Source organism: Paroedura picta, chromosome 1 (assembly GCF_049243985.1).
Source record: "Paroedura picta isolate Pp20150507F chromosome 1, Ppicta_v3.0, whole genome shotgun sequence".
Taxonomy (NCBI): Eukaryota; Metazoa; Chordata; class Lepidosauria; order Squamata; family Gekkonidae; genus Paroedura; species Paroedura picta.
Genome location: NC_135369.1, coordinates 149,950,204 through 149,978,180, shown reverse-complemented (window position 1 = coordinate 149,978,180; position 27,977 = coordinate 149,950,204). Strand labels below are relative to the sequence as shown.

The 27,977-nt window shown below is 44.3% G+C and overlaps 1 protein-coding gene and 1 long non-coding RNA gene across 39 annotated transcripts in view; one reads left to right on the top strand and one right to left on the bottom strand.

The window, feature by feature from the left end:
- Window positions 1-27,977, bottom strand: part of DST (dystonin) — a 404,883-nt gene that overhangs the window by 321,098 nt on the left and 55,808 nt on the right. For 2 of the 38 annotated variants that reach the window (XM_077308400.1, XM_077308486.1), the window contains exon 1: window positions 25,863-26,468. The exons of 29 other annotated variants lie outside the window; for them this stretch is intronic. In XM_077308400.1, the coding sequence (XP_077164515.1) occupies window positions 25,863-26,223 (361 nt within the window). In that variant the 5' untranslated portion in view covers window positions 26,224-26,468. Of the gene's footprint in view, window positions 1-25,862; window positions 26,593-27,977 lie in introns of those variants that run through there. 7 more of the 38 variants (XM_077308468.1, XM_077308478.1, XM_077308277.1 and 4 more) reach the window with 6 other exon arrangements.
- On the top strand, window positions 67-4,621 carry LOC143844653 (uncharacterized). Its single transcript, XR_013234086.1, has 3 exons — window positions 67-159; window positions 365-429; window positions 3,874-4,621. It is a non-coding gene; the product is annotated as an uncharacterized LOC143844653 (long non-coding RNA).

The following is a 27,977-nucleotide window of genomic DNA, read 5'->3' as shown; positions in this document are numbered from 1 at the left end:
GAACCTGCTGAAATTCCCTCTTTTACATATTTAGAATCCTCAGTGTTTCAAATTAGATTCTACGGTTGCCAACTGACCGAGAAACCAGACTGATCTATTCCTGCACCTTTAAGAACAGCAGTTCTTCAGACATCAGCAGAATATTTTCATAGCATACAGGTACATGACTGTTCCTACTGTCATCTGTGGAGCAAGATGATGCTACTGGAATACAGCATATCATGCATCCCCAGAAGTTTCTAGCATTATTCATTTTTCATTAGCAAATGGCATATGGTGGGCAGAAATCCTCCACCTCAACACAACTGAACAGCTGGGAAATGATTAAATATTGATGCTCTATTCTGTACTGTCATTATTACAGTAAAAATACAAGTGATTACCACATTCTGAGGACCAACCGCGGGATATCTTTATCTTGTCTTACATGTAAGTATCCATGGTCTGTTTGTATCACCCTGTTAGTGATAAAGACCAGTTGTCTGATCCAGCAGATTTACTTCTTTTGTATTCTCCTGCCTTTTAAGCTTGAAGCTATCTACCTAAGTGGCTTGCATCATATATTATTTCTTTTTTTAAAAGCTTAAAGCCACTAGCATTTTTTAAAATGAATCAGATGCTTTTGCAAGTTTTTTTACCACGTGCCTAAGAATTAATAGGGAGAGAACCTGATAGGCCTTCTTGAGGACTATTACATATTTTTTCTAGCATTGCATAAGTATCTAATCTTTTATTTAATTAATTTTAAAAAGTGCCTAACCTCTTGGTCAGAGAGGAGACACAGGGACTGCATTCGGATGTGACATACACACACAAGCAAAATTGCTCATAATATGAAGGGGCATGAGATGCTTTATTTTATTTATTTCTCAAATTTATATGCTACCCTAGCCCATGGGCAGCTTAGAACTGTTACATTTTACAACAAATTAAAATTCTAACATTTAAAATTAATACCTGCCTTTCCTCTATTCAGAGAGGAAGGAGAATAAAGTGCTCATACTATCGAGAGCATACTCAGTTATCTGAGATCATGTCCAGGCATTCTTCATTTGCGTAGGAAGGTCAAGTTTATTAATGGTATATGTTTATCCATCAACCATAAGCCTGGTGGAACACTTATGTTTTACACCCCCTGCACAACAGTTTTAAACCCCACAGGGCCCCGATCTCATGCGAAAGAGCGTTCCACCAGGCTGGCACCAGGGATGAGGAGGCTCTGGCTCTGGTTGAGGCCAGTTTTATTTCTCTGGGGTCAGGGACGCTGAGCAAGTTCTGAGTGCTCAATTGAAATTGTCTTTGAGGGGTGTAATGACAATCCTAAGGTAAGAAGGTCCCATACCATTTATTATTTGTTTGATTGTTTATCTATTTATTTATTTGTCGCCACTCCCGAGACCGGCTCATGGTGGGTTATAAAATGTCCAATAAAAAAAACCAATAAAACCCCATTAAAACAGGACAAAAAACAAATACAAACTGGCACAAACACGGCAGAATTTCACAATAATCCAGCCCACAACTACCTCAAGTGAGGGTGGAAAGAGGGGCCAAGATGGTAATGGCCTAACTAATGCCTAACACCGGGGGAGACCCCAAACTGATCTTCTTCAGTTTGAGGCCAGTTTGAGGCCAGTATGCCCTGGCCTCAACCATAAACCTGGCAGAATAACTCCATTATGCAGGCCCTGCGGCATGCTGGAAGTTCAGGCAGGGCCCGCAGATCTCCTGGGAGCTTGTTCCACCAGGTAGGGGCCAGGACCGAAAAGGTCCTGGCCCTAGTCGAGGCCAGGTGCGCTTCCCTGGAGCCGGGAACAACCCCAGGGCTTTAAAGGCGAAAACCAGAATTTTAACTTGATTCAGTCTTCAATTTGGAGCCAATGCAAGTGGAAGTGTACTGGTTGGATATGAGTTGGACCTGATTTCTGTGAAGAGTCTAGCTATCGCATTTTGGACTAGTTGGAAGTTTCCAAGTCAGATACAAGGGTAGCCCTGCACAGAGTGAATGGCAGTAGTCTTATCTGGAGATGACCATTGCATGGATCACAGCAGTCAGGTCAGGTGCTGACAAGTAAGGTGCTAATTTCATGTGTGCTCTTGGGCACTACACAGTGATCAATGCTTTAAAAATGTTTCAGTTGCATATTCTAAATACCAAAACATAAGCTACACATTGTATTCCACATGCTAATGAAGCTGCGAAAATGTATGCCGGGGTCCTGGTGCATAAGGTAACATTAACCATTCAGTGTATAATCATAATCCCACAGCAGCTATGATCCAGAGCCAGCATGCACATTCGGTTCCCACTATCCACTATGGCAGATAAAACTATATTTGCAGAAAGGGCTCTTTCTCCAACAACAGATGGTAACTAGGAAGCCCTAATTATACGTGCAAAGGTATTTTATTGGATTATCCCTATTGGCTGCATGTCTCTGTGCATACTGTAAAAAAATCAATAGATGTCACTTAGGCCAGTGGTCCCCAACCTTTTTATCACCGAGGACCACTCAACGCCTTTTACTGAGGCCCGGTGGGGGGGTAGTTTACTCCTCTACTCTCAACCACCGCCCTAACGCTCTCTGATCGCTATGGTAATGTTTAAACATCCCTTCAAAATAAGATACAGACACGCCACAAAAATGAACATAAGGAACATTTTATTTTCATGGAAATTTTAACTCATGACAATGACAAATCAATGGGAACCCTGAGCTTGTTTCTCTGCAACGAGATAGTCCCATCTGGGAGTGATGGGAGACAATGACACCCGAAGTGTGTTGTAAAGGGTCGGGGGGGTGAAGTAAAGGGCCGGGGGGGAGAAGGCGTCCTTCGGGGCCCACGTCCAATTAGTCAAAGGACAATATGAGGTCTGCGGCCCACAGGTTGGGGATCGCTAACTTAGGCAACTGATTGGATGGCAAAAGTGAAATCACAGTACTCTCAAATTACCCAAAACAGTAAAACAGAAGTCACTGTTATTTTTCTTTAAGCATAAGTGATAACCATAAAATGCAAGGTCACAAATGCAGGGAAGACACTCTGCTAATCAAAATTCTTCCTTTACTGTAAATCTTCTGCAAACTCCAGACCTATGTTATGTTTCAACTATACTACAAACTTCTCCATATTGCAGATGCCTTGAGATAATACCTTTAACTAAACAACCTTGCAGATTCTGAAATATGATGGAGGCAGTGAAAGCTCAAATGTCAATCCAAACAAAGCCCTGGAAGGGAAAAGACTGCTTTTAAAGGAAATATGATCTTGAGCAATCATGCAAGGGCCAATAGCTAAAAGAGTCGACATGAAATCACAGGTGAAAAATGCATGATCTATCTCTGACTACGAAACCTTCTGGAAACAGAAAGAAAGGTATGGCATAAGGTGCAAGACAAAGACAGGTTGATCTGATCCCCAAGGTGAAAATAACTACAAACACTGGTGTGCCGAATCCAAACAAAAGCTAAGGGAAACTTTTACAGCAATGTAGTGCCATCTTAAGCAAACGTACCCCCCTCTATATCCACAGGCATGCAGTCAGAGACATTAGGATGGCACTAATAGTGACAAAGAAGTGTTCAGATTCAATAAAAATAATTCAGGACCAATACCTCAACACTAATACAGGAAAAAATATTTCTTGCTTATGAAGATGAGAAGTCTCTGTGGAAAACCCACATCTTAAACATAATAGCTACAATAGCCAAAGGCTTCAACAACTGCCCTGACTTGATCCAGCAAGAGTAACAGCTTCATCTAAAGAGACTGGTAGGATGCTGTCTCCAGGCACTGGACCCTTGGGGTTAAATGATATGTTATTCATCTGCTGTGAGTGTTCTAGTAATGGTGCTTCTCGTGGCCTTTCAGATTCCTGATATATTCCTGATATACGCATTCACATACACGGATACAGGAGCTGATCCCCTGAACAACTCAAAAGGAACGGATAGAATACTAACAGAAAGGTGGGGAATGGTAAGATGAAACAAAAGAGCTCCAGAGGAACAACTTGGAAAGTTTCACAATACCAATTTACAACAGAAATGCTTGATTTCCTTCATGAGCAGCCTGCTGCAATAGAAGCTAAGAAATAGAGTTAGGAGGTCAGGAAAGAGGTTTATGAACTTTGAACTTGCCACACTACTTGTGACATGAATGATCAGAATAGCAAATTCTGACTAATTGGACTGCAGATCTTAGAACAGCAACGGATGGATTTTTCGCCTACAGAACTTTAAAGCTAAGCTCAAAAGTAGATTGGGGAAGGACAATTTCACCAACATTTTTTTATCTTCTGGAAAAACATACACTCGCTTGCAGGAAGAACTAAAAATATTTACTTGGATAATGAACAAACTCCTATTGCTAAGGTAAATGCACTGCCTTGCTAGCCATGATCTACCTTTAAGACCATTTAAATAATATACAAACTACACATTTTATTTATTTTATATATTGTATTTATATACTGCCCTCCTTTTTGGTTCAGGGCAGTTCACATTAGGAACTTTCATAGTACAATGCAATACAATAAACATCTTGACTTAGAGATATAATAACATCTTTAACAATGGGAACTTTTATTGGATAACACAGTTCATAATTTAACATTTAACAATCGGTAACTCAGCTTTTCTGCATTGTGATTCTGTTTTTTTCTGTTAGTGCAGTGAATGGTGGAGGGCCCTTGGGCTCTGGTTGGACTCTGATTAGCTGTGTTGGACTATGAATGGATTATGAGGAAACTCATTTGAATAAGCATTCTTTTGAAAGTAATTAATGCAAATGAACAAAATCACCATTAGGGTTGGGCGTTTCGGCATCAAAAGTGGCCATTCACGCCCAAAGGAGGCAGCTCCACGTCGCGGGGGGGGGGGGGACGAGGTGCGGGCAGCGGCGCACCAGTAGCCGCACATACTCAGGCATAGAGCTCTGTGCCTGCGTGTGTGCGCCAACTGGTGTGCCACCAACTGTGCCTCCCTCCCCTCATGACTCGGTGCTGGCTACTTCGGGCGCGAACGGCCACTTTTGATGCCGAAGCATCCAACCCTAATGCCTATACAGAATGTGTCCAGAGAAGGGTAACAAAGCTGGTGAGGGGTTTGTAGGCCCAGTCATATAAGGAAAGGTTGAGGGAACTTGGCCTGTTTACCCTGGAGATAAGATGACTGAGAGGTGATATGATAACCATCTTCAAGTACTTAAAAGGATGTCATATAGAGCAGTGGTTCCCAACCCCCGGTCAGGGGACGGGGACCGGTCCGTGGATCAGTTGGTACTGGGCCATGGCTCCTCCTCGTCCTCCTCCCTGGCTGCTGCCTCGGGGCTGCCCTGCCACTCTGCCACTCTGCCACCAGCTCACCTTTGGTGCTCTCCAGTGGCCGCCGTGGCTGGGGCTCCCCCTCGGCATAGCACTGCACAACTGCTGCTGGCAGCGCCCCCCAGTGGGCGGCGGGAAGTCAGGGGTGCCGGTGGGAAAGCAAGTGGAGCAGGGGCTCAGGCGGTGGCGGGGATGTCCCTAGGTAGAAACTACCCCCCCCCCCCGGCTTCAGTAAAATTGTCAAGCGTTGACCGGTCGCCAGTGGTAAAAAGGTTGGGGACCACTGATATAGAGGGTGGAGCAGAGTTGTTTTCAGCTGCCCCAGAGAAATTTAAGAGATATACTGGCCAGAAACCAACTTAGATCCTCTTCAGCAACAAATAGGATTAGATGGTACAGCCCTTCCTATTAGAAATCATGCATGTGGGAGATGCTCTGTTTGTGCTTTAAGTCTTAGATTTCAGGATTATTTTGATAAGAATACATTTTATATCAATCATATGTAAATTGTAACACCAAATGAGTAATTTATGGAATTTCCTATGTGAAAAATTCACAGAAAGGCTCATTCTGCGAACTTAGGCAGATTATGAGTGGGAGGACAGGGAAGGTTGTGTCAGTGCTTTGCTCTGCGGTTCTTTATTGCAGGCCCAGGGGAATGCTGATTGCCACTTCGTGGTCAGAAGGTGAATTTCACCCGGCCAGATTGGCCAGGGATTCTATGGGGGGGAGGCATCATATGGGCATGGAATTGAGGTCACTGTGCATCGGCAGGTTTCCTGCATTGTGCAGGGGAGGTTGGACTAGATGACCCTGGAGATCCCTTCCAGATCTATAATTCTAGTTATGCTGCAAAGAAATTGCCACATGGCAAAATGTGAAACCTCCCCATTTCCAAAACAATACAATTGACTCAGCTAACAGGAGTGTTTTTCTCTTCACATAAATTTAAACTGAGAGGAAATAACTGGCTTCCCAGAAGAAACATGACTTAGCCCAACTGACTGGGAAATACTGTGAAAACCCAGCCCCTGCCCCATCCCCAACACTGCTAGAACAGCAGCAACCTGGGACAAAAAACAAGCATGCAGATCATTATGACCAATAGGAAAAGACAGCTTCATAGAGTAGTTGTGTTGCCTGCAGCAGAAGAGCTAGATTTAAGTCCATTGGGTCCTAACATGACCTTCCAAGAGACAAAGTTCATCTGACAGCAGATGCTTTGATTCTCAAAAGCTCACACACCCAAATTCTTGTTAGCCTTTAAAGTGCTACTAAGATTTGAATCTAACAGAAAAAGAGTTCTTGTTTGTGGATTTTTTTCCCCTTTGAAGGAAAAGTTCTTGCATCATAAGAACTATCATCTTCAAAATTTTCAAGAGCTTTGATAAACATTTTGGAAATTTTCAAGCCAGATACTATTTTGGAAACAATGGCCATTTCCATTGCCTTTACCTTCTCCTCTGTAGCCTGCTGGCCTTTGTGGCTTTTACTCCGTGGTCCTAACTTTTGGAATCATCTTTGCCAGGGTCAGAAAAGACTTCTTGGGAGAAGGGAAAGTGGGGGAAATCTGCAATGTATGTACAAGGGTCCATCATCCTAGAACAAGCGAATTGCAGGATCCAGTTTATCTACAATACTGATTTATCAAAACAAAATGTGTACGAAAGTGTATGAAATGCATTCTGTATACCTTACTACAGTAATAACTGAAATACTTACAAAAATATTTAAACAAAATATTCAAACACAATTACAAATAAACCCAAGGATAGAGATAGATCTGCTACAAACCTAAGGAAGGTTCTAAATACTCCTCTTTCCAGTTGGAAAGTAGGGAAAAAACAGTCAATAATGGAAACCAACAACCTTTTGGTAAACCAAATGGAAAATCATATTAGTAGGCTTAGCAGACAGAAATCAACTCAGAAATTGAGGTCCAAATGAAACCCATTAATGACATATATCAATTACTAGTAGTTAAGCCTGCTGTAAGAACAATACAATGGGTGCTAGCGGGCAGTGGGTGGGTGCAGGAGGGCTCTCCCCTTGGAGGGAGAGAGGGAAGGAAGGAAGGCAGGCAGGTAGGCAGACATAGAGAAAGGGGGAGAGGGAGAGGGAGAGGGAGAGGGAGAGGGAGGAAGGAAGGAAGGAAGGAAGGAAGGAAGGAAGGAAGGAAGGAAGGAAGGAAGGAAGGAACGAAGGAACGAAGGAACGAAGGAACGAAGGAACGAAGGAACGAAAGAACGAAGGAACGAAGGAACGAAAGAACGAAGGAACGAAAGAACGAAAGAACGAAAGAACGAAGGAAGGTGGGTGTCATGGAAGGGGACAGGGCAGAGGGGGAAGGATGGGGGAGAAGGAGGGAGGAGGGGTCGGTGGTTTGGGGGTGTGTGGGGGAGCTGCAAGGGCTTCCCCGCGGGAAGGGTTTGCCCCCAGTTCATGGGCCAGCCACAAAGGCCTCTCCCTCTCGGCCCAGGTTCCCTGGGACTCTGGGCCTGCCTCTCGGTGGCCAGCAGACAAATGGCCACCGTGGGGCGAAGTTGGCCCATGTGGGGGGGGTGAGCAGGTTGGGAGGTGCTTTGCGCCTTCCAACTGGTCAGTCCGGGGCCAAGGGCCAATCGTTGCCCCCCATCCTGGACAGCTCCCCCCACCCCTTACTGTTTTATTTATACCGCTCTGCGATGCGAAGTGGTTACAGATAATGCTGAAAGGAAAATATTTCTTATAAAAATAATCTTTGTGTGTTAGATTTTCAAGGTCAAAGTAATTCCAGTCCATTACAGAGCTGATGTAAGGAAATAATACAGAAAAATCTTCTATTTTGGCATGCTAATGAGATCGACATATCATGGTTTAAAACAAAAAAGAGACTTGACATTTTTCATTGCTCCCTACTCCCTTCTACTCTCCAGGGATTTGTATCTCTAAGCATACCAAACTATTTTCACAAATGAGACATGCCAAATTTTCTAAATTTTAGTTGGGTTGATTATTCATTTCTAGTATTAAATCGTTCAACAACCTAATACTAATTCTGGAGTCCTATCTTTGAACCACCACCACAAATCAGTAGGAGTCCTGCCTCCCATTACTATGGTTTCATTACAATTGACAAAGAACATTTAAATAGGATGGATTATTATTTTAAAATGCTGCCCACTGAGGATTTTTGTCAACAATTTACATTTTCCCCCCTTTACCAACAAGATACGATCAAAAATAACCATCTGGAATGTAACCATGGGAGTATAAAAGAGCAAAGGGAAAGGAACAATACCCACGCATGTTATTATGTTTCTCCTACTGCCTGTTCAATGTTCTAATCCATTTAGTTGCATGTGGATAACTCTCACTTTTGTGCACTTGGTAATCCAAAGCAAAAATATATACATACATATATACATACATAACATTTGAGGGGGGGAAGAGATACAGAATGCTGCTGATTTTTGATCCAAGCAGTAAAAACTGTTCCAGCTGGCAGATAAATGCATACAGAAAGTTCATTTTAGAGTAACAAAGTTCCTGCCCCTCCTATTAACTCTTTTTCATCTAGTCAAATTAACAAAGAGGAACATATTATTTTAACTATTCCTGTACAAGAGCTATAAAATCAGAACTGCAGTAGGAAAGATGCTAAGAGTTTATAAGCATTGTAGCACAAGGAACAGATATTGATCCACTTAATGGAAATAATTCGCTGCCTGCTTTAATACGCTGTACCTCTGGATCAGCACTTTATCCAAGATAAAAATTTTGTAGTCTAATCCACGTCCAGAATGATCTAAAGGCCTGGGTGTGGGTGGAGACACCTGATCTATGTTATATCCCTATTCCCTGGGTTTGTATTGGTACTCGTCTGCCCAGACGTGATAAGGAAACTTGCTGCCTGACATGGAAGGCTGGAGTTTTTACTTATGTGCAAATTTTCCTGCTCGTAGGTACCCAGCAGCAATTTAGAAACTCCCACACTTGAATACATCTACTATGCATATTTCGTACTGTACTATAACCTTCAATAAAGTTAATCCTATTTAGGCAAGGGAGCTTCATGAGCATGCTATATTCCAGTCCTATGAAGTTACCCCAATCTAAGACCACTGACTTCTGTGTAATTAGGCCAGAGTAATTCGCAGAAGAAATGGAGTAGCCTTCATAATCAATAAGAGAGTAGGAAAAGCAGTCTTGGGATACAATCCCCAAAATGACAGAATGATCTCAGTTCGAATCCAAGGCAAACCATTCAACATCACAGTGATCCAGGTCTATGCCCCAACCACTGCTGCTGAAGAGGATGAAGTTGATCAGTTCTATGAAGCCCTACAACACCTTATAGAAGCAACGCCAAAAAATGATGTGCTTATCATCATGGGGGATTGGAATGCTAAAGTAGGAAGCCAAAAGATAACTGGGATAACAGGCAAGTTTGGCCTTGGAGTACAAAATGAAGCAGGGCACAGGCTGGTAGAATTTTGTCAAGAGAATACAATGGTCATAGCAAACACTCTTTTCCAACAACCCAAGAGACGACTCTACACATGGACATCACCAGACGGTCAACACAGAAATCAGATTGACTATGTACTCTGCAGCCAAAGATGGAAAAGTTCTATACAGGCAATAAAAACAAGACCAGGAGCTGATTGTGGTTCAGATCATGAGCTTCTTGTTGCAAAATTTAGGCTTAAATTGAAGAAAGTAGGGAAAAGCACTAGGCCACTCAGGTACGAACTAAATCATATCCCCGACGAATATACAGTAGAGGTGACAAATAGATTTAAGGAATTAGATCTGATAGACAGAGTGCCTGAAGAACTATGGACGGAGGTTCGCGACATTGTACAAGAGGTAGCAACTAAAACCATCCCAAAGAAAAAGAAATGCAAGAAATCAAAATGGCTGTCTGAGGAAGCTTTACAAATAGCTAAGGAGAGAAGGGAAGTGAAAGGCAAGGGAGAAAGAGAAAGATACACCCAATTGAATGCAGAATTCCAGAGAAAAGCTAGAAGAGATAAGAATGCCTTCTTAAATGAACAGTGCAAACAAATAGAAGAAAACAATAGAATGGGGAGGACCAGAGATCTTTTCAAGAAAATTGGAGATATGAAGAGAACGTTTCATGCAAAGATGGGTATGATAAGGGACCAAAATGGTAGGGACCTCACAGAAGCAGAAGAGATTAAGCAAAGGTGGCAAAATTATACAGAAGAACTATACAAGAGCGAGCTTAACATCCCTGATGACCACAGTGGGGTAGTTACTGACCTGGAGCCAGACATCCTGGAATGTGAAGTCAAATGGGCCTTAGGAAGTCTGAGCAACAATAAAGCTAGTGGTGGTGACAGCATTCCAGTTGAACTATTCAAAATCTTAAAGGACGATGCAGTAAAAGTGCTACACTCAATATGCCAGCAAATTTGGAAAACTCAGCAATGGCCACAGGATTGGAAAAGGTCAGTTTACATTCCAATCCCAAAGAAGGGCAATGCCAAAGAATGTTCAAACTACCGCACCATTGCACTCATTTCTCATGCTAGCAAAGTTATGCTCAAAATCCTACAAGCTAGGCTCCAGCAATATGTGGACCGAGAACTTCCAGAAGTACAGGCAGGATTTCGAAGAGGTAGAGGAACTAGAGATCAAATTGCCAACATACGCTGGATCATGGAAAAAGCTAGGGAGTTCCAGAAGAACATCTACTTCTGCTTCATTGACTATGCTAAAGCCTTTGATTGTGTGGAGCACAACAAATTGTGGCAAGTTCTTAAAGAGATGGGAATACCAGAGCATCTTATTTGTCTCTTGAGAAATTTATATGCAGGTCAAGAAGCAACAGTGAGAACTGAACATGGAATCACGGATTGGTTCAAAATTGAGAAAGGAGTTCGGCAAGGCTGTATACTGTCGCCTTGCCTATTTAACTTGTATGCGGAGCACATCATGAGAAAGGCGGGATTAGAGGAGTCACAAATTGGGATCAAGATTGCAGGGAGAAATATCAACAACCTCAGATATGCAGATGATACCACTCTAATGGCAGAAAGTGAAGAGGAGCTAAAGAGCCTGTTGATGCGGGTGAAGGAGGAGAGTGCAAAAGTTGGCTTGAAACTCAACATCAAGAAAACAAAGATCATGGCAGCCGGCCCTCTCAATTCCTGGCAAATAGATGGGGAAGAAATGGAGATAGTGACAGATTTTATTTTCCTCGGCTCCAAGATCACTGCAGATGGGGACTGCAGCAAAGAAATTAAAAGACGCTTGCTCCTAGGGAGGAAAGCTATGGCAAATCTAGACAGCATCCTAAAAAGCAGAGACATCACCCTACCAACAAAAGTGCGTTTAGTCAAAGCTATGGTATTCCCAGTTGCAATGTATGGCTGCGAAAGTTGGACCATAAGGAAGGCCGAGCGTCAAAGAATTGAGGCTTTTGAACTCTGGTGCTGGAGAAGACTCTTGCGAGTCCCTTGGACTGCAAGGCGAACAAACCGGTCAGTCCTAGAGGAGATCAGCCCTGACTGCTCTTTAGAAGGCCAGATCCTGAAGATGAAACTCAAATACTTTGGCCACCTCATGAGAAGGAAGGACTCCCTGGAGAAGAGCCTAATGCTGGGAGCGATCGAGGGCAAAAGAAGAAGGGGACGACAGAGAATGAGGTGGCTGGATGGAGTCACTGAAGCAGTAGGTGCAAACTTAAAAGGACTCCAGGGAATGGTAGAGGACAGGAAGGCCTGGAGGATCATTGTCCATGGGGTCGCGATGGGTCGGACACGACTTCGCACATAACAACAACAACAATTCTACACAGAACTATAGTGTATGGCTGCAACCATTCCTTGCATCATAAGCTTAACAGCAAAGAGAGTAGCTCTATGACTGAATCCAAGTTAGATTTTAAATCCCAAATAGAAAGGAATAATAAGTGTTGCAAGATGATAAGTTCCTGCCCCTCCTATTAACTCCTTTTCCTGCCCCTCCTTTATGCCATTTATGAGACTGGGCTCAGGACAAATAAAAGGTTCATTACAGTATAGAGATTGAGTATAGTATAATACATTATGCATAATATTTTAAAGTGCATGCATAACTGTTATTTCCCCCTAGGACACACAGAAATAATTCAATGCATGAAACATCTACTCCAGTGTCAGATAATCAAGGCGTTGTCTTTTAAGAACCATTTCAGGAATGCAAAAACCCTGAATGAATAGCTGACATTTTCAGAACTTGTATCTTTCTAAACCGTACCACACATGAAAACAAACATGCTCGACTTCTAGCACATTAGGAATGTACACTGTAGGCATGGTTTTAGCCTTAAAGAGGCATGACTAATCCTTGCAACTATCCAGCCCAACCATGGCCCGTTATTTAAATAAGAAAGCATATGTTTCTCATTGTCCCATTGATATCCATTAGACTTGAGTTAATGACTAGCTCTGACTAGATCACACCCACCTTTATAAATGCCATTATAACATTTACCATAGAACAGTTATTTTAAAAACCATTAAACATTTTAAAAACACCTCTCACTCACCTACCTGGGGGCTAGCCTTTCCTTCATTTCCTTATTTAGAAGTCTTCCTGTGTCATGGTAACTCCCCAATCACATGTGCAGCCTACAAGTCAGCTGACAGTTAAGCTTATATGAATTCCCCACCTCTCTCAAATCCCAAAGCTTTGTTGTTGTTTCAATTTTTATTTCCCGCTACTCCTGAAACCGGCTAATGGCGGGTTACAATCATCCACAATTTAAAACCCCCAATAAAACCCAATTAAAAAGGGTAAGTGCACTTCCTGTCCAGCCCTCCTATTTCCCAGCCACAGGACCTCCATCTTGGAGGAGTTGAATTTCAGACGACTCTGCTTAAGCCATTCAGCCACAGATTCCAAACATCTGGCAAATGGATCCAGGGGGGAGTCCAGGCAGCTGTCCATGAGGAGATAGAGCTGGGTGTCATCAGCATATTGATGACAACCCAGCCCAAAACTCCGCACCAGCTGGGCCACAGGGCATATAAAGATGTTGAATAGTGTGTGAGAAAGCACTGCGCCCTGAGGAACCCCACAAGGGAGTTGATAGGAGCGTGACAGCTAATCTCCCCAGAGCTACCCTCTGGGTCCGGTTATGGAGAAAGGAGCATCTGAACACCGCCCATGGCGCCGCGGGTGCCACGGACTAAATAAAAGAGTAAGGCGTTCTGGGGCGGGATGTGTCCGGGATGAGGAAGGGTCCGGATTGGACCCTTCCTCATGACAGACAATCGGAGGGACCAATTGGCAGGCGCTTTGCGCCTGCCGATTGATCCCTCTGATTCCCAGCCCCAGCAACTGCAAAGCGCCTCTCGCCGCATCAGGCCGCCACCCGAAGTAACCCCCGGCTGTCACGTGGAGCGCGGCTGCCGGGGGCTCCCTGCCCGAGAGAGCCGCCGCCTGCCCCAAAAGACAGCCGCCCGAGAGAGCCGCCCGAGAGAGCCGCCACCCGACAAGGTCAGTTTCTAGCGCCCGCTGTATTCAGCATACAGCGGGCTTTATTACTAGTAACCATATAAGAGCTGTGCCCCATATCCCTGTCCTGGTTAGGTGGTGGGCCAGCAGTTCATGGTCAACCAATCAAAGGTGGCCGATAGATTTAACAGAACAAGCATGGCTGAACCGCCTCAATCCAGCTGACCTTTGCTCCTAATATTCCTCCGTGAGAATTTCAGAGTTTCAGTAACTTCCCCAAATGTACCCAGTAATAGGATCCTGAAGTGTTTCTGGTCAGCAGTGAGCACTGAACCCAGCGTCCTTGCTAGGCTCGGCCATCTTCTCTGTGAACGCTTGCACAGATTTCTTCCCATGGCTTAACTTAAAATTCCCCTGCTACAAGCCCTCCCCAAACTTCTGTCTCTGATTCACATAAAGCACAAAACAGTTGTGTAGGTGTTTGGGATTTTTATCTTATTGTAGATATTCTAATATTGGGTGCTATATATGCTTGCCTCATGTTATTCTGTGTGTCTTATTTATGAAGACATTTTAATCTCTTAATCGTGAACTGCCTCTTCCAATATTCCAGTCTTCAATGCTCTATTCCAAATTGTTCCTAGGATTTTCACCAAACGATTCTTCATGCTGTGTGTAAAAACTTAAAACTTGCAGCAAAAACCTTCCCTAAATTGAATTTAGACTCACTTTAGCAGCAACAATGTTCCAACAACGCACAGTAACAGTGTGAGACAGCTCCACTGGATATAAAGTCGAAGTATGCAGGAGGAGGGTACAATCAGTGAAAATTGTTCCTCCCACTGGCACCAGTGGAAAAGACCTCTGGGCCGCAGAAACCAATCTCTGGATCCAACCTACAGTCTAAAGGCATGAAATTATATCCTAATTTCGGTATGAAACCGAACTATGGTAACAGAAGAGAATAGATCCTTCCAACAGTGTCTTTGGTGTTGTGACCTTAATAGAGCTGACAAGTATTTCTTCTTTATTGAACATCTTTAATTCTGATATTTTAAAGTACACATGTATATTTGTCATAAAATGAATAAACGTTTCCACCAAAAAAGTAGTGTCCTCAACATCGGCACTCCAAATAACTCTAATCAAACCTTTAACCACACTAAAGAACCTAGAAGTCTGCTACTCCCAGCCTTCTTCTTCACTATAACTATCAACAAACATGGCAAAAAGCACCTCTATAGTAATGCTGGGTATTCCTGATTGCTCCTGTACTGGATTTTAACAAATGAAAAAATTTAACAAATGCATAATGAAAAAAAATTCACCACCTCTGCTCAAGAAAAGGTAACAGCCTTCCAAATAGAAAACATAATCATTTGCTGTTGAATTAAAGTAATTGGGCACTTCAAGGGAGAAAGATCAAACATCTGATTCCTGAGTAGCAAGATTTGTGACCAACTGATCCACAGACCAGTACCAGTCCCTGGCCTGGGGGTTGGGGACCACTGATCTAGAGGGTATTAATTATTTCATACTCTGCTATGATTCAGTGTTATTTTCAGAAACAATATTGTCCTTTCAAAGTGGAAGGAACTTTTGGGGGAAAGCTGTACTCAGCAAACTGAATTCAGCACACGTGATTAGCCAACTGCAAAATTCCAGTCCTGCATATAATACCTGTCAAGAAGTAAACTATCACCACGGAAATTACACAGTATTAATAGATAAATATTCCCAGCATCGCAATGACCTCAATCTTCAGAGGCAGCAATAGAAAGCATGTTTCAAGATAGCTTGCTATAAGAAGTCCAAAAGCTACAGGCAGCTCAGGAAGGAGAATAAGGCAATTAGGAAAGGCAGCTCTGCATTTTTAGATATACAAATAAATAGCTACTAGAGTAAGCACACCCAGTGTATGATATTGGTTACTAAGCCAACAGACTTGGAAAGACATCTTTGCCTTTTGAAACCAAATGCTAAAAGTCTAGCACTAAATCAAAGATAAGCATTACAACTAGAAATAAATGTATGCCTGTAATGAATACAAATAACTTGGAGATTCTGAATTGTCTGAACAGAAAAAGTATTAATGGTAACTTTTAAGTGACCTACAATAATTAGTTTTGAAATTTATTTTCATTGGGTTGTTAATGGAACAAGATCGTGGCAGCCAGCTTCAACAGCAAATCATGCACCCAATGCAAAAGTTACTGCTTAAGATTAGTAGTACAAGTGGGCTGCTACAAAAAGCTAATATTGTTCCAAATCTATCCCCTACTGTCTGCCCTATACAAGCTTTAGCTTCATTCATACAGCTTGCTCCATTACTGCAAAATTGAAAGAGGTGGGCAGATGGCACTTTCCTGCTAAAACTACACAGCTTTAACTGACTAATACCACTACTACTTTACTGCCATGTTACTAATGCCACTTTACTACTACTTTACTAATGCTTCACTATTGTTTAACAACTTTACTATTGCTTTACTACCACTTTACTATGCTACTGCTTTACTATTTCAGATAGTGAAAAGCAGGATATATTTAAAAAACTACTTCTAACAAGGGGTTTTGGAATACAGACAAAACATCTCATCTTAGAGAAAAAGGTGATGTTAGGGAGGGATGCCACTTTCCTATTAATGCCACACAGCTTCATTTTCTGAGTACTACTACCACTTTACTGCCACCTTACTATTATTTCACTACTACTTGACTGCCACTTTACTACTGCCACTTTACAATTATTTCACTAATTCTTTACTATTACTTTACTATTGCTGTACCACTGCTGTACTATTGCTTTAGTACCACTTTACTAATGCTTTACTACCACTTTACTATTGCTTCACTACCACTTTACTATTGCTTCACTACCACTTTACTATTACTTCACTGCTGCTTTACTATTACTTTACTATTGCTTTATTATTGCAGATAGTGAAAACAAGGATATATAAAAAAACAACTTCTAACAAGGGGGGTTGGAATACAGACAAAACATCCCATCTTAGTTAGAGAAAAAGGTGATATTAAGGAGGGATGCCTAGCAGATAAAATGCACATTAAACTCAAGAGCATCCAATCAAGGACAACAACAGAACAATACATCAACAATATACTAATGCTAAGTGAAATAGAAATTTCATCCTGTAGGGCAGTGGTCCCCAACCTGCGGTCTGTGGCCCGGTGCCGGGCTGCAAAGGCCATGGCGCCGGGCCGCGGTTCCCTCTCCCCGCGGTTCCCTCTCCCTCTCCCTGCCCCCCCCACAGTAAAAAAAAGAGGGAATCAGGGCCAGCATCGTGAATGCGCGGCCGAAATCGTTCATGCGGGGCCGCGCCTGCGCGATGCATGGGCGGGGCAGTTGCCCTGCCAGTCCCCAGCCTAAAAAAGATTGGGGACCACTGCTGTAGGGGGAAGCTATTCCAGAATCATCACACACCACCTTCAAAAAGCTCACCTCTTCTTAACTCATTAGAGGCACAAAGAGCACAGTCCCCATAGAAGTATTCAATGACCAGAACTGGCTGGACAATATGGAAGCAGATGGTTCTTCATATATCTTGGCCCCAAACCATTATGGGCTTTAGTGCTCAAAACCAGCACTTCAGTGAGAAGTGGTATACAAATTGAATAAATAAATAATATACTAAAAGGCAATCAAAATCTCTCAATACAGAAATACACTGCATGGGGTGCTTATCAACACCCTAGCCAAAACATTTTGGATCACGTACATTTTCTAAGTCATTTCTTGAAAAATGCAGCTTCAACACGTTGTGTTAACTTCCATGAAACCAGGATGTCATAAATGAATGGATGTCATAAATGCATGAGTCACTTTGCAATGCCAGAGGTATGCAATGGAATTAGAACACATAATATTACAAATATCTATATGCAAAATCCAAATGTTGTGGGCTCTACTCAATTAATCTTTTGCAGGAATGTGTGTCAAGATTTTAAGGTGCCACAAGATTCCAAAGTGTAGAAACAGATTTTGTGGTTGGACTTCTAAAACTGCTGGATCAGAATTGTAGAAGTTGTGCAGCAACACTGCTTTTGTGATTAACCTGCTATGGTGTAATCATTAGAAAACTAAAATAAGATGTACAATTAAGAAAATTGAAATACTGAAGATGGAACAGACATTAGAAGATGATAGAAGAAGAGTTGGTTCTTATATGCCACTTTTCTCTACCCAAAGGAGGCTCAAAGTGGCTTACAGTCGCCTTCCCTTTTCTCTCCCCACAACAGACACCCTGTGAGGTGGGTGAGGCTGAGAGAGCCCTGATATCACTGCTTGGTCAGAACAGCTTTACCAGTGCTGTTGTGAGCCCAACGTCACCCAGCTGGCTGCATGTGGGGGAGTGCAGAATTGAACCTGGCATGCCAGATTAGAAGTCCTCACTCCTAACCTTTACACCAAACTGATAGTAAGATTCTAGACCAATGACACCTTAAACACCAAGAATTTGAAGGTATACACTTTCAAGAGTCAAAGATCCCTTCATCAGGGAGGAGCTTCGGCTCTCGAAAGCTCATTCCCTAAAAACCTTGTTGACCTCTAAGGTGCTCCTGGGCTCAATTCTAGTTGTTCTACTGAAGATAGATAGAAACAGCTACCAGCTGAAACTATCTAAAGCAGTGTTCCCCAACCTTTTTATCAACGGGGACCGGTCTACGCTTGACAATTTTACAGAGGTCGGGGGGGGGTAATCTTTTGCCGAGGGACATTGCCGCTGCCTGAGCCCCTGCTCCACTTGCTTTCCTGCCAGCACCCCTGACTTCCTGCCGCCCGCTGGGGGGGGGGCGCTGCCAGCAGCAGCCGCCACACCGAGGGGAAGCCACAGCCATGGCAGCCACTGGAGAGCACCAAAGGTGAGGTGGCAGCAGAGTGGCAGAGCAGCCTCCAAGGCAGCAGCCAGGGAGGAGGACGAGGAGGAGCTGCGGTCCGGTACTGACTGATCCACGGAGCAGTACCGGTCCCCGGCCCGGGGGCTGGGGACCACTGCACTAGACGATTGCTGAAGTCTTCCAAAATCAACTGGAACACCCAGATGTTCAAGGACCATTCCACCTCTGAGTCTTCCTGGTGGCTGAGTGAATCTTCCTGAACATTCAAGGTGCCCTAGATGTTTTCTGCCCTCAGGGGCGGGGGAGGAAGAGGAAGAAGAGCTGGTCCTTATATGCTGCTTTTCTCTACCCGAAGGAGTCTCAAAGCGGCTTACAGTTGCCTTCCCTTTCCTCTTCCCACAACAGACATCCTGTGAGGTGGGTGAGGCTGGGAGAGCCCTGATATCACTGCTCAGTCAGAACAGCTTTATCAGCGCCATGGCAAACCCAAGGTCACCCAGCTTGGCTGCATGTGGGGAAGTGCAGAATCGAACCCAGCTCGCCAGATTACCAATCCGCACTCCTAACCACTACACCAAACTGGCTCTCAGATGTACTCAGAGATGAAACCGGTCACGGCCCGGCTAGCTTCTCGCTGCGAGAGGAGGGGAAGAGGCAGGCGTGGCCACCGGCGGACACAAACGTGCATGTGTGGAACTGCTGCACATGCACATTAGCACTCCCTGCCAGCACAAACATGCATGCACAGCAACTGCACATGTGCATTTACATGCAGCTGCCGTGCATGCACGGCGCCCAGGCCGCTAGCTCTTTCCCACCCCCGGAGGCAGTCCTCAACCACAAAAAGGTTGTGGACCGCTGCTATAAACTATTACACTTAACAAGACTTAAACCCCCCCCTGCTTAAGAAGAAAGGGGGGGAAAGGGGGAATGAGGAATTAGAGTGAAATATAACAATTCTAAATTATCTATTGCAAAAAGGGTGAAGAGCGAATGCTCACATGACCACACTTCCTGCAAGGCAGGAGAAAAACTGGAGCAGATGGGAAGTAGTTTTAGTCCTGCCTCCCTAGCAACAGCAGTGAGAACCACCCATCAAGGATGGAATCCTAGAACCAGGGGAGAAAAACAGGGTATAAAAAACCAGTTCTTCTCTGATGCACCCATTAATCTTGTGATTTAAACTCACTAAATAATGCAATCTCCATCTGAGGAGGTGCAGATTCCTTCAGGGGCTACTTCTTTCCTCTCCCCAGACTGTCTTAGTTGACCAGACCTTTTTATTTAATCAATATTTTTATAACCCTCAACCATGTTCCCCTCATTGTAAAGCTTTAGCTAGTGAAGAAGTAGCTTTATCTGACTCCCAGTTTCCTTGTCCCTCATATTTGGGGAGGAAAAGGGAACAAGAGTTGGCTTCACTGTGGACCAATAGGGCCCATTGAGCATGGAGGCGTACAAATTGGCCTGGAACGGCCAATTCAGACACAGCCGCACACAACCCTAACTGGAAATTCTTTCCTTCCTAGCAAATTAAATGGCCCAGAGGCACTTATATTACTTCTTTAGACCTCAGGGTTGCTGGTGTCTGTCTGTATTACAACACCTGCTTAACTAGAGAAAGCTTTGGATGCCCTTGGAACACTACAAAACGACCAAGTGGCTTCAGACCTCAGAATTGAGCCTTGGATACTGGTACATTTTTGGCATGCTTTTCTGACTCTGCATTTCACTCCATGTACTTTTTGATTGGGATGGCCTTAGAGAAGGCACCTACCAGCATCGTTTGGTCCTGGCTCCCTACTTATTAGTGGAGCATTTCACACAGCACATTCACCAGTGCTCTTTCTTTGCCACAGTTGGGGCAGGCTAATTAGGGGCAGTGCCTGCTGGATCTATTTTCTCACATCCCCAGCCAAAATGGGCACCTCAAGATCACTGAGAGGACTCAACCTTGTTCCCTCTCAACTATAGCTAGCAGCTTCCATAGATTGCTCTTGGCTGAGCTAAAACGGCTGCCACCAAAAGGTCAGTGTTAAGATTGATTTACTTACCCCTCTGAGAAGCTAAGAGGTTACTAGTCATTGGGGAGCAGCCGAATGAGAGAGAGGAAGGAGAGTTAGATATATAGGTAGAAGTGATATGAGAAAGGATAAAGAACTGATAGAAGATAGAATAGAGGGAATAAGAGCCCTCAAGCTAGCTGCTCTCCCATTTCAGGCAGGAGAAAAAGTGGAGGTGGGGCTGTTCCACCAAAAGAGACAGTGGAAGAACTTTTGCTGTACCTGCCTCCCTGGCTAAGTGGTAGGAAAATCCAATCCCAGATGTCCTCCACTGAAAAACAGGGACTTCATGTGAGAAGCAGTGACCGATCGTATTTGGAAAGACAGATCCTCTAAATCAGTGGTCCGCAACCTTTGCCAGACTGTGGACCGCTGTGCCAGGGTGTGGAGAGAGGGTGACCCGGGGCCCCGCGCGTGCGCGGCAGCCCCGGCGCAAACGCACATGCGCGGATTTGCCGTGCGTGCGTGTTTGCGCCCCCGCCGGATACAAACACGCATGTGCGGCAAGTCTGCGCTTGCGCCGCCAGCATGCCAGCGGCCGCGGCTCCCTCTCCCTGCCCCTCCAGGCCGCAAGGAAATCAGCCGCCGAAGCAGCCGATTAGCTTGCGGCCCGGCAAGCTTCTCTTTCCGCCCCCTCCCAAAGCAAGAAGCTTGCTGGGCCGCAAGCTGATCGGCCACTTCGGCGGCAGATTTGCTCGCAGCCTGGCGAGCTTCTCGCTGTGGGGAGGTGGAAGAGGGAGCCGCGGCCTAGCTCCGAGGCCTTCACGGCCCGGCACCGGGCCGTGGCCCGGGAATTGGGGACCACTGCTCTATATCTTACCAGGAGATACATGTTGTTAACTACTAAATGAAACATTGTGGGGGTAAATACGTTGTATGAACATTTATTTAAAATAAAGAACTATTGCAACTGCTTGGCTTCGGTTTCTATATTTCACTAAAGGCCATCAAGTCATAGCTGAGAAAACAATAGAATTGGGACTATTTACTTATTGCATCAATGTATTTAACTGAAGATGTAAATCTACATATTGCAAAATAGATTTCTTTCAAATGCATGAACTCTATCATTAAATATGTGAAAACCTACACTCATACTACCAAACAAATTTCACTGCTACTAGATTAAGGGCCTTTAAGAGATACAAAAACACAGGCTTCTAGATATAATATACTGTGAGTGACATGACACAGTAAACAAGGCTAAGATTCTCAATGTATTTCAGACCATGATAGCTGAGATGTGAACTATGTATCAACACTTGTATTTGCACAAGTACAGCCAAAGGTTGAGAGACTGTGGCATCATGTAACATTCCTACATACATTCTTATTTTTAAAACTATCACCTACAGAAGACTTAAAATGACGTGTGATGGAGCACGGAGAAATAAGGAGATGGCCTGTTGGGCTGAAAGGAAAAGAGTTTCATATTTTGTTTGCTTGTTTTTAACTAATGCCCCAGTGCTTCCATGCACACCATGACAGTACAGCTGCTCTCATACTACAGCTTATTAGTAAACTAAGTGTGCATAAATGAGTATTTTAAAAGTATTTTTTTGTCCACATACTTTCCCAATTGAAATTTTCCCATGAGTCTACATTACTCATCAATGGAATTTCTAAGTCAAATGCACACTCTTATATGCATATGTGGTACTATTCTACAACATTCATGTTAAAAGTGCAAGGTAAAAAATATGTCAATGTCCATAAAATTTCACAGCAGCAAAAAAGGTACCATATTGGATTGCTTTTGAAAGAGCAAACAAAGAAGCATTTTTTTCCCTCACTGAGTGAGCAGTTTAATTCAACTTTATTTCTGTTATCAGCTTAGGTAAGACATTTTTCCTATTGGAAAGTTTTAGAAAGTTTCTGTCTGAAGAACCTTCAAAGGTATCAAGGAATAAATCAGAATCAACCCAATATGAATCCAAATCTCTCTCTCTTCCACAAGAGACCATAGCTCAACTACAGTTGCCCATTTATTGCCATAGGCATATCCAACAGACAGCATTTATACACATACAGTAATGTATACTTAGATTGCATTTTCAAAGCAAACAGAATAACGATTACGGGAAATATGTAGTTGCCAATCCAAAATATTAAATGTCTAGAAAAAAATATTAACCTAACTGAAACTCTTTAAGTGTCAGTTTTTAAATCAAATACTTATAATTTACAAAATGATACATCATCATGTGATTCCCACCCACAAAACCGGCAACAAATTCTCTACAGCTGACTCTGTTAGTTACAGTATTCAACAGCTGGGCCAGAGATAACTTGGCACATTGATAACATACAAAATGAATGCTGGGAGTGTTCTGTGACTAAGAAAAAACATATCTGAAATCAAGTAACTGATTACATGCTGATTGAATGCAAGTAATTGATCAGCAGGACAAGTTATCATTTTTGATAAAGATAGTTAGCCTCTTTCAACATTATGCAAAATGCCACTCTCTATGCACAGCATGTATTGTTGTCATTCTTTTCATATTAGATCACCTCCCATAGCAAGTCATCAGGATAACAATCACTGTAGTGAAGTCATGCCACTGATGGGAAAATACAACCAGCTTGAGAATACATCACTTTGCAATAAACTGGCCAGTTCTTCCAGCCTTCATAGTGTATTCAAAAGCTTTCTTTCCCTGCATAGTGACTAGATTTTTTATTTCATGAGCCTTTAAATACTGACAGGCCAAGTAGGTCAACCATTAGAAAAAGGAATAGAATGTGGATTGCAGAGGCTTGGACCACATAATCCTTGTCTATACCAAAACCATTATAACTGTAAAGATCCTGTTATATTTCAAACAGTGCCCCTGGTCCATACCTTCCCTGAAACAATCCTTCCAAGAACTTCTAGAGAAATTAAACTACTCTTTTAACCCCCAGAGCATCCCTTACATCAGGGGTAGTCAACCTGTGGTCCTCCAGATGTTCACAGACTACAATTCCCATGAGTCCCTGCCAGCAAATGCTGGCAGGGGCTCCTGGGAATTGTAGTCCGTGAACATCTGGAGGACCACAGGTTGACTACCCCTGCCTTACATGGCAGACAAGCTACATCAGTCAGATTCCAGGGTGGACTGTCACCTGGAGAGAAAGCCAACAAATCAACAGTCTTTTGCATGCGTTCAGATGCCCACCTGAATACACATTTTTGCTTGTATTGTGACATTTATTTGAGCTGTTTTAAACTAGCTGCAGATGTCTTTTACTGTGATATACTGCTGAGGTGAATAAACGAACTGGATGAGCCTTGAGACAGAAATAGGCATCCACAGCCAGAGTCACCAGTCCTTATTTATGACTAGGTACCCGTGGCTACAAGTGAACTGGGGCCAGTAACAATGGCACCAGTTTTGTCACAGTAAACATGGCAAATGCCAAGGGGAGGTGCTCTTGTCCCAATGTGCAATGGTCATACATTAGGGAGTCATGGCCAGCTGCAGCACTTTAGCCTGTGTCCCCCGGTTGCTTGAAGATGTACATCTTGATATCATCATCATACTTAATATAATTACTGTATCTTCGGTGTCTGATTGTTTCAGGAAAAGCTTATTCTCAATTATTTCAGTAGGACTATATCCATGTAATGAAGATCAGTATTGCAGTTCCATCATCACAGCCCTACAAAAGGAAACTGGTAAAATAAGACATACTGAAGACTCGTCAGATTAAGTTACAGTATTCCTATTACAAATTTGGAGATTACTGAAATTGATAGACAGGAAAGCAAAACTTTTTATAACTTTCATGATATAAATGCACTCAGAGATCAGTGACAGAACAATGCAATGTATAGTATTTTTGATTTTTTTACTTGAAAACGGCCGTCATTGAACAGGCTAATCTGCATATAAGTACTGGCAAATTCCCACAACAATATAATTGATCTTCTTTCTACAAGTCTCTTCAAAGCAGCTGAGTGGTTTTCATCTAATGGCGACTTAATGCATTTTAGTTCTTGGACTATTGCACATGCTCCATAGCTGCAATGACACAACTGGCCACAGACACAAAAGGAATCATTAGGCAACCTTTAATGATATATTTGTAAGTGAAGTAAATTGCCATGACATGATAATTATTTTAAGAGTTACTCTTAATATCAGTACTAAAATTGTTTTTCCACTGACATTTTACTCAATTTTTAATTAATGCTATTAATTTTACACACACACACACACACTATAACCATGTCACTCCCATTAAAACAGTGGATGTAGATCAACTTTGGGCAAATTTATTATTATAAATCCTCTCCTAAAACAGTATAATCAAGGCCAAAAATCTGTGTACCAGTTTGTTTCCCCTTGGGAGCTTCAAACAGTAGGTGGAACCATACAACAAAAAGTCAGCCATGCAGATTCTGCCCAAACTCTCGATTTCACTATTAAAATAAAACTTCAGTTATTTCAGATTTCATTAACTCTTTAACTATGAATGATTTTAGATTAAGGGAAAAAAAACCATTCATTATTGCCAGTGGATAACCGATGTGACCTTCCTATGTCTTTATCCCACCCACAATAATAACACAACTGGCATTTCTACTATGATAAATCCTTGGGATCTTTATATAAGAGAACTGCCTCAGCTAAATTAAGAGAAAGTGGGGGAGAAAGGCTCTACTGTCCTCCTAGCTAGCCTGAAAGATGCACAGTCATCCTCCTACCAGTAGTTGAAAGGAAAACAGGATGAAGTGTTAAGGATAGATATATTTCTAATGAAATGGCTTATATAGGCATTTCCTTTGTAAGAAACCCATTTTGTGATATATATTTCAAAGCATCTTTCACAAGGCTTTTTCACCATTGAACATAGAATGTCGCTCTATGCTAGAACGCATAAAGAGAAGATCTTGACCTAGACAACTACCCCCCCCCCGCCCCCCATAGCGCAGCCTAAGAATACATTCAGTGACTTCAGCAATTCAAGAAAAATAAACTAAAAGGGAGAAAATTATCCCCAAGGCAAACGCCATGAGGCAAAGGAGCACAGGGTGTTTCTAGACCTTCCCTGGCCTGGAATAGCCACCGTCTGGAGGACCTGATCCTGCCACCTGTTCCGCTGCAACCACTAGTAGCTATTTTAAGGCAAAGCTTCGGATCGCCAGTAAATCCTTCTCTAAAGCGTCGCCGTACCTTTGTACCTTTCCAGCACATCTTCATAAGCCTGCAGGCACTCCTGCTCCTCGCTGTTGCAGTGAGCGCCGGGAGAGAGGTAGCCGGCCATGGCGCAAGTTTTGACACTGTCTGCTCGGAGCGCTCCCAGCCTTCGGGGGCCGGCACAGAAAGGCAGGCGGGAGGGGGCTGCGGCCGCCGCGCGAGCCGTCCGAGGAAACGCCCAGGCGCCCTCCCCGAGCGGCGCGGGAGCACGTGTGGGCCGCCCCTGGCAAAGGGCGGCCTCCTTTTCGCATGTCAGCAGGAGCAAATCTCGGCTCTCGGAGCGCGGCGCCCACAAGGCAGCGGCCGGCCACTCCGGCACGTCACAGCCCCCAGCCATGGCGGTGACCTCGGGCGGCTCCCGCCCGCCCGCCGCCTTCTTTCCCTGCGAGCCAGTTCCCAATCCCCCGGCCTGCCGCCCGGCGCGCCTTTTTGTTCTCCCTTCCGAGGCAGCGAGTCGGTCAGCGCTCTTTCAACGCGCTCAAAAGGAAGGGGCGCCGGCGCAAAGGCGGGCGGACCCTCTTTCCTGCGGGCTCCGAGGCTGGCGCTCCGGCCCGAGGGAGCCTCGCCGGAGAGCACGGCGGCTGCAGAGGGCTGCTGCTGCTGCGTCGGCAACCTGCCTCGGGGGCTTGAATGCCGTGTCCCCCCCGCACTGCCCCCACCCAAAGGAAACGGGGGGGGGGGGTGCGGCCCCTTAAAGGCGAGCCAGATTTTACTCCGGCGGGAGCCAGAGCTCCTTTCGTCAGGTGCACCTGAAGTAGCGCATAAGGGCGGGGGAGAGAGAATGTCACAGGAGGCGGTCTTGAAAAGTCCGATAAAAAGGGTCACGACCTAATGTCGATGCAGTTCTTCAGTGAGCTCTGACTGACAGGAGCTTCTGCGGGAATGAGTAGCGTCCGTTTTTAAACTGACAAGTCTATTTTTCCCCCTCCTGCAACGGACCGGCATACTCATGCCTCTGAGATTACAAAATACGACAGTTCCACGGGGCAAAACTCCCGTCTGCCCCCCGGTGATTCTGTGTTTATGGCCAGATGCGATGTTTGGATCTCAACGAGGCGCACCTTGCTTAATATCCCCACTGACGCCGCTGTTGCAGGTGGCGGTTCCTTCCCAAGCCCCACAGCGAGGCGCTGCCGCTGCAGCAGCGGGCCACTGCTGCTCGGCCGCTCCCGCCCACCCGCCCTTATTCTGCCTCGTCTGACTCGCATCAGTGGTGGAAATGGCTCTCGGCTTTCCAGGCTGCCCTTCAGAGTTCCACAGGGCTCCTTCGAAAACGCGGAGACCAGCAGCAGAGTCACAAGCACCGCCCCCGTTAGCGCCGACTCCGCCCCCTCTGCGCATTATAGGCTGGTGACAACAACAACAAAAACTTCACCAGATCTGGGCGGGGCCTGATCGCCGCAGGTATCGCCGCCAGACACGCTATTTAAAGCAGACGCAAGTGGTCACACCAGCGCATGCGCTTCCCGGATGCTGGCTGGTTGGTCCTCTCTCTCTCTCTCGCTTCTGCCCTGCGCAATGGGCCTGGGTCCTTGTGCCCCACCGGCTTCGCGTTCACTGCAAATGGGACGGTCTCGCTATTGCAGTTCAAGCCTTGAGAGTCAAACACCTTCAAACTCATCCTGCCTCAGTCAAAGGGAGAGAACCGAGCAAATACTTCCGACAGGAATGCAGGACCCGGCCTGTACTCGGTCTTCTCCCTACTGTCTTTGGGGTTCCTCCCCCCCCCTTCTTGAGCTGGATACAGACTAATAAAATCAGAGTCCAGTAGCACCTTTAAGACCAACAAAGAGTTATTCAAGGCGTGAGCTTTCCTTTGTCAGACTAGTCTTCATTCTTCTCTGCTACCCATTAAACCACTTCAATGTAAATGCAAGTGGTGAAAAAAAACAAAATGGTCTGTTTTTCCAGGGAGAATTATTCTGCCGGATTTCTGGGGGAAATAACGATCCCCTCAATACCAGTTGCAAGCAGGCACTTCATCCTTGGACGCCCATCCCAGGTCAGATTATCATGCAACACCAGTTGGGAGGAGAAGGCAGAGTTTTGTGCTACCAGATTCACTCTCTTCCTCCTCCCCACCAGTTTTGA